Genomic DNA, 6,860 nt, shown 5'->3' with positions numbered 1-6,860 from the left:
CCCATAATATTTGCGTGTCAGTGATTGACAGCTGTCAGACTGAACTGATTGACAGGCCGCACAGCACATAACTGTAAAATCTATCCACTTGTTATAAAACAGAATACATAAAATGGTTACAAAAGGCTTTTGGAGAAAAAAAAAACATTATTTCAAAAGCAAGCAAACACAATCTCTCTTCTTTTAACTCTTCAACTTTAGAACAATCATGCAACAACAAAACATTTACTTTTGTTTTTAAAGTCTTCAAGCGCACTAGCAAGCTGCAAGAACGCTTTAGAATTCCACATTCATAATCAAAACGTAGTACGGAAAAGTCTAGTTTTAAACTACATCAGCTCTCCTCTGAAAGCACAATCATTTATTGATAATATCAGCAAGAAGTCAACAACCAAAGAAGATAATCGAGAGCAGAATCAAATTAGACCAGAACGTCTAGATTAGAAAAAAATATGCAAAACTTACTGAATAACGAAATTGTTCCCAAATCTAACCTCTTATTCAGCATTTTTCTCTTCCACGAGCATTCTTGGTAGGAGAAATTTGCAACAACTTTATACTACGAAATCAGTATCTCACATGTCACAAATGATTAGGCTTTCGAGGCTGGTTCTGCACTCACACCACGCCGGGACAGCGGAGCCAGCGGCTGCACAACCCTCGCGGCCACCTCCCTGCTCCCCACAGCGCTTCGGGCCACATCTGGAATTCAGCCAGCTGTGAGGGCTGACCTTCAGCTCTCCCAAACAGCAGTTTATATGCAAGATACATTCACTGAAAGATTAAAAAGTTGCTGAGGTGCTATCTTTTAGGTGGACAGAGAAGGTATGGAAGCTGTCTGAAATTTAAACAGAGTGCCCTGTGGGGACCTGCATGTTCTTACCGCCTCCACTGAGAGAACAGGGAGGTCAGTTCTGGGGCTCCCAGTCAAACAGGACGAGAAACCTTTTCCTTTTAATGCTTCACATAATACAACTTTAAATATAATAATAATAATTTAAAAATCAGGCATTATTCCAGGTAAGAATATAATGTTACTTGCTTACATAGACAAAACCAAACCAAAAAAATAAGGTGTGATTATTTAAGTAAACTCAGCTTCACAAATAAATCTAAGTTCAATTCTCTACACTCTAAAAGTCAGCACAGCTGCAAACTTAGACGAGTTAGTTTGGCAGGAGCAAGGGGCCGTCCGTGAGCTGTTTACATGGTCCAACCCCGCTGGAAGAGCACACCCGTCCCCCGGGAGCTCCCTGCCTGCCCAGCGCTGGCTCTGTCCCATCGCACTCAGGCTCCCACCACTCGCACAGCTGGAACAGAGAAAAGCCACCTTACCTTCTCGCCTCGCGTCTTCGAGTCTTCTTTTTCCTTCTTTCTTGCCGCTGTGATAAACTCATTAAACAAGGCCTCTCGATCTTTCATCTTTTCAATTGCCTTGAATCTCGAGTCTTTAGCATGCTTGGCTGCAAATTCACTAAAAGTAGTTCTGTAACAAAATGGCAAGTGAACTCATTTGGCAGAGCTTTTTTTTTCAGAGAAATGTTTCTTCTGCTAGAATACATGCCAGAGCACAATTAAAAGAAAAAAAAAAGTGTAACATCCTACGGTCTCACTATAGAGATGCTTGAGCACTGAACTACATAGAAAGGAGTGAGGTTCAGGCACACAGATGAGAGGTACTGGTCGCGAGGGGGTGTTTGGTTGGTTGGTGTGAATACAGCCACCTGCAGAAAGCGCAGGAGTTGGAAGAGAGATTACAATGCAACCAAGAGGAGGAAATGAAAAGCTCCGTTGTCTACAAAAATCTTCTTTTTTTGTGGGTTAGCAGTTCAGCCACCAGTCTGTCCGGGTATTTCACAAGCTGTGAAACTGAAAATCTCATGTGCATTCACTTGCAGCCAAACCATGCTAAGAGTTCACCAAGAAAATCACCTTGTGGCATTAGTGACAAGAGGACGCTGGCTGAAGCAGTTTTCCCTCCTACCGTGAACGCTGCACAGCCTGATCTTAACACAGATGGAGCTGGAAATACTTCCAACGCCACAGGCAGCGGCAGCAATCCTGGGCTCTCAACCCATCATCCCCACAGCACTTCCCTGAGCGTTCTCTCACCTCCAGGGCCAGATTCCAACCTGTGCAGTAGGTACGGTACTGCCACTTACCTCGAAAAAAACCACTACTGCGCTTTTTCCAAGCTCTGATGCAAATCTGGCCCCAAGAATACGTGAGACACTTATAATCATACGAATGTTTTCATCACAGCATGGAAATAATTAGACTTGGAAAATCCAGCCTACTGTTGCTGTAGGGTAAATTGAAACAAGAAGAGAATTTGGTAGCTTATTCAAAAAGGTTAGAAAGTGAATGTACAGCTATATCGAAGAACAAGAGCTGCTTAAGTGAAGCGGAACATAAACTCCTGAGCATGTTGGACTGAGAGAGATGGTAAAAAAACCAGTCTGGCACTCACAGAAGTACAGCAATATCTTTAGACCAACACTGAAACCAGAAGACAAAGGATAAGATTAAACAAGGCAGTATTTCAGACGGAACTCTTCCCCGCCCCAGCCCGTAACCAGAAAAGGGTCAGTGCTGACAGGACACATCGGAGATACCCGCGAGCTGAGAACACCAAAGCTAACACAACAGTCCACACGAGTCTCTGAACTGCATATTAAAATTATTACTGATAAACCTTCTCTTAGGGTATTTTTATGCCTCCATTCTTCCCAGCCTACTGCTGTTGAAACTGCTACCCTTAATAAATGAGCAGACAGGTGTTTTAAGGAAGAGTTTCACCCAGATTTGAAGTCACTTAAAAGTTAACATAACACTGGTTTCCACCAGATTTCCCAAACGGGTCACTGAAAAAAATTAATCTGAAGTGAAACAAATGAGTTGTTATTTCACTGTAAAAGAATTAAAGCCAGATAAGCCAAGAGATGCTGAAACAATGCTTTAGAGCTCATCAGGTGACGTAAGCACATATTTCATGAACTCTATGCAAGAAAGCTGTGAAACAAACAATTCTGGCAATAAAATCCTGCAGGTTAGTACATTTGCTGTAATCACTGCAATATTATCACTGAAAGTGGGTCTGAACGCGAGGGGTATGGAATCATTTCTATATTAAAGAAACCAGAGCATTCTACCATATTATCATTATCATACTTTGTAACCAGAACAACATTCCTTCAGTCGCCTCCAAAGTGAGGAAACCTCCCCAGCACTTCTCAGAGACTACCAAGACTCCTAAGAAGAAACAGGGCTGTTAAGAAAACTTGTGGCAGATCACGAGGCCTTCTCACAACACAGACAGCTGCTGAAGATTTCCTCAAAATGACTTGAAATGTGCAAATCGTTATAACTCACAAGTTCTGTTATTTCACAGGTGAATACAAGCAGGCAAAAGAAGATTTTTTTCAACAGTATCCAATGATTTTTCTCCTCTTTGCCTGTTTTGAAAGAGGTTAATCTACCCAATACCACCCCACACACCTCATTCTAACAGAGCTTACGCATGCGAACAAGACAGAAGCTCCCACCTTGGATTAATCTTTGCTTCTTCCATCATTTTCTTGAAATCCTCCTTGGCCTGCATTATTTTGTTTTTCTTCTCCTTGCGTTCTTCTTCTGCTCGGGTTTTCACATACTGATCAAATACCTACAGAAACACCAGTCACCCACATAAAACATACAAACCCAAAGCTCTAGGCAATAAAGAGGAAGAAAACCCAAACATTTCTTTCCCTCTCTCCTATTTCCCTTCTGCTCACCGCAGACCCAGCACAGACAAGGCAGAAGGCAGGGTATCTTTGTATCTGAACATGCAAGTTACTCCCATCTGCTGATCACTCTTCTGGGTCACACGTTTAGGACAGCAGACATTTCCTGTATTCTTCAAGTGTTCCACTTCCCTACAGCCTTTTGAAGAAAAGCTTCTGGAGTGAGAATTTGCTTAACAACAAGTGTGCTTTAATTTTCCCCCCCAAGCACTTTTTTTTTTTTTTTAATAAACGATTCATTACATCAGTATTTTGAGGAGATACTGACAATTCTCACCATTTCATTCCGGTTTTGGGAGCTCTCTCTTTGCATTCAACTTTCACTGTGTTAAAATATCAGATCTTGCAATCACAGGAAAAACAAACTATCAAGCCCCACTTATTTTTTTGCTGGCTTCTTTGCTTCCAGGCAAACCCCAAGCATAAAATTCCCTTGCAACACTGACTCCTTTGGAAGGTTAGCAGGAACAGCAGCACGCTGAGGGTTTATGTGAAGCCTGTACCCGAGCTGTGTCTGGATGAGAAGTTAACTTGACTTCACTTTTACCTGCTTTCTTTCTTTCGGGTTGAGAAGTAAGTAACGAGGATCAAAAACTATCTTGTGTAGCTCTTTCTCCCACGTTGAAAAAGCAGAGACCTTCAATTAAAAAAAGTCATATTTTAATTAATGGTTAGGTTTCCTCAAATACAGAGAAGCTGTACAGTTTTGCTTCAAAACTACAGGACATCTAACGAAAGAGGGAAACAAACTCATCCTGAAGATCTCATCACTACCAGATGATGGAGGCTGCCAGAGTAAGCTTCACTATTAATTGGCTCTGAAAACTTCTAAATAACAAGCACACACTTAATTACTACGCCTGTGAGACATTTAAATATTAAGCACATGAGAAGAAAGCCTTGAGTTCCTTTGTTCTCATCCCTCGTGCCTGCTCTACTCCTTTTCTAAATATTACGAGTGTAAACAGTTCTGCTACAAGAGATTGATTTAAACATATCTGAGCTCATCTTAAGTTTTATTAAAACTATCCCATAAGACCCACTTACTGAAACTAAATGAAAGCTGCACAGGCAGCTGGAACTGCTTCTCTCTTCTCAAGTTACTACAGGAATGTATATTGTAGTAGCCTAACTTATCTATCAAAACGGACGGGTATCAAGCAGATTTCAAACTTAGTTAACTAAGAGCAAAAAGTCTTCTGTTTAACAGGGAACACACACACACACAGATATTTCTCTGACCCCTCTTTCTAGAAGCATGTCCTTGAATTGTTTCATTCGAGCCTCCAGCGGGACAATGGCTCTCTCTCGAGCAGCTTTAATTTCAGCTTCCATCGCAGCCTCCTTCTCTGAATCCATATCTTTGTTATCATCTTTCCTGAAAGAGAAATTAAACGTAGAGTGTAACTTGAGAAGTCATAGGTGAACCCTGCGGGTTAGAAACTGAACCACCCCAGGACAGAAGGGCACAACGATCCAGACGCGCAGGGTCCCAGATCACGGACACCGTTCTCTGGGGCTGGGGTACGAATGCCAAGAACCAGAATATTCTCAGTAACTTCAGTGCCAACAAATGGGTCCAAGAAGTCAGCACATTCTAGCGCATATTAACAAATAAAATGGTTCAATTACTTTTAAAACAGCATGTGTAAATAAGTCAAGTGACGCATCTGTCTTCCAACAGGCAAAACAGCCCAAAAGATCTAAAAAAACCCTCTTATACCTTTATCATAGAGTGAAAACGGTCATCACTATGAAAATCTAGATGGATGGATTTTTTTGGGAAGAATCTCATGCATAGAATTCACAACCTAGATAAATAAGCAGCAGAAGCAAGTTATTGAAAATAAACTGCACTCAAAATATTCCTTGGAGTCACCAATTTGCACCACTTATTTCTGTTTCAAGTGATTTCCAAAGGAAATGCTACTTTCTCTCTACAGGAATTTCAGCTATCTCAGGGAAATATCAAATGCTGGAGCAGAACACAGACAGCGGATGACCGCTCACCAGTCCCATTTGTAGCTGTCCTGCTCTGCTGGATACAACAGTGAACACACTGCTCAGGCGAAAAACCTCAGTTATTTTATCTACACAGACCACCTGGCATTGAAAAAGTAAACTTACTTGCGCTTTTTAATTTTAATAGGCTCATCTTCATTTGCTTCCTCTGTAGATTCATGCTCTTCTCTAACTGTAACAGATTTCAAGAATAATTTAGATGTTACATTTATGAAGAGTTTGTAATTTACAAATGAAGCCTTCTGCAAAAACGGAGGACAAGGTGCCCAGCAACAACATGTGCAGCAACAACGTGTTCTGACAAAGGAAGACATGTGGTTTTCAGTCCCTTTCAGAAAAACACTACCGGAATTTGGTGGCAGGACTAATGTACTTGCAGCCAACTTTGGGTTTAAAATGACACACACTGACCTCTTATTTCCAAGGGGGAAAACAAATCCCAAAACTTGGGCTAAACAGTCTAATGAAGCACATTTGGATCTCCTGATTATCTACTCGCACTTTGCTCTCCTCCAGCTACCAAGCCCACCTGTCATGCCGGGATCATTTACTAGAACTCATGCTGGAAAGAAGTCTCCTCTCAGCAGCCTCTTCAATGTTCTCTGCTCTTGGCAGCTGTTTCCAAAACTGTAATCCAGCTGACGGCCTCTAAGCTAAATCCTCTTCCGTGAGAGCCCATTTGTACATTACAATTAATCTTTCCTGGCCTCCATCTTCCTCTTGCTTATAAAACAAACATGGTCCCTTTTCTTTAGTCAGTAAAAACTGTGGGGGGTTTTCAGCCTGTTGGCATTTAGAAAATTAACCTTGTTAGTATCTACTTCAACAGAGTGTTTCTTCCCCAAAGGACTCTCTAAATCTGCATTCCCACCAGCCGCCGTGGGTTCCAAAGCTATTTCTCTCACTTATTGAAACATTACTAGCTTGAAAATCAACACAAAAGTGACAAATACATATCTGGACTTCTTAAGAGGGCAGTAAGATTGTTCTTACTAAGTTTTTTTCCTTCTTCCATTCCTTTTTTGTGAGGAGGTTCTTGAATAATTTTGTCTA

The 6,860-nt window shown here is 41.4% G+C and overlaps 1 protein-coding gene across 1 annotated transcript in view; it reads right to left on the bottom strand.

Moving 5' to 3' along the window:
- Window positions 1-1,335: 1,335 nt before the first annotated feature.
- The window catches only part of TCERG1 (transcription elongation regulator 1), a gene marked incomplete at its 3' end in the record, with an annotated part of 20,870 nt that continues 15,345 nt past the window's right edge, over window positions 1,336-6,860 (bottom strand). Inside the window, exons 10-15 of the mRNA XM_009871928.1 lie at window positions 6,801-6,860; window positions 5,913-5,979; window positions 5,028-5,163; window positions 4,333-4,422; window positions 3,546-3,664; window positions 1,336-1,486 (exon numbers count right to left, since the gene is read on the bottom strand). The exon at window positions 6,801-6,860 is cut by the window's right edge and continues 92 nt beyond it. Of these exons, the coding sequence (XP_009870230.1) occupies window positions 1,336-1,486; window positions 3,546-3,664; window positions 4,333-4,422; window positions 5,028-5,163; window positions 5,913-5,979; window positions 6,801-6,860 (623 nt within the window). The remainder of the gene's footprint in view (window positions 1,487-3,545; window positions 3,665-4,332; window positions 4,423-5,027; window positions 5,164-5,912; window positions 5,980-6,800) is intronic.

The sequence above is a fragment of the Apaloderma vittatum genome, unplaced genomic scaffold, assembly GCF_000703405.1.
Source record: "Apaloderma vittatum isolate BGI_N311 unplaced genomic scaffold, ASM70340v1 scaffold37186, whole genome shotgun sequence".
Taxonomy (NCBI): Eukaryota; Metazoa; Chordata; class Aves; order Trogoniformes; family Trogonidae; genus Apaloderma; species Apaloderma vittatum.
Note: the sequence above shows the minus strand (reverse complement) of the source record. Positions and strands in the feature narration are given on the sequence as shown.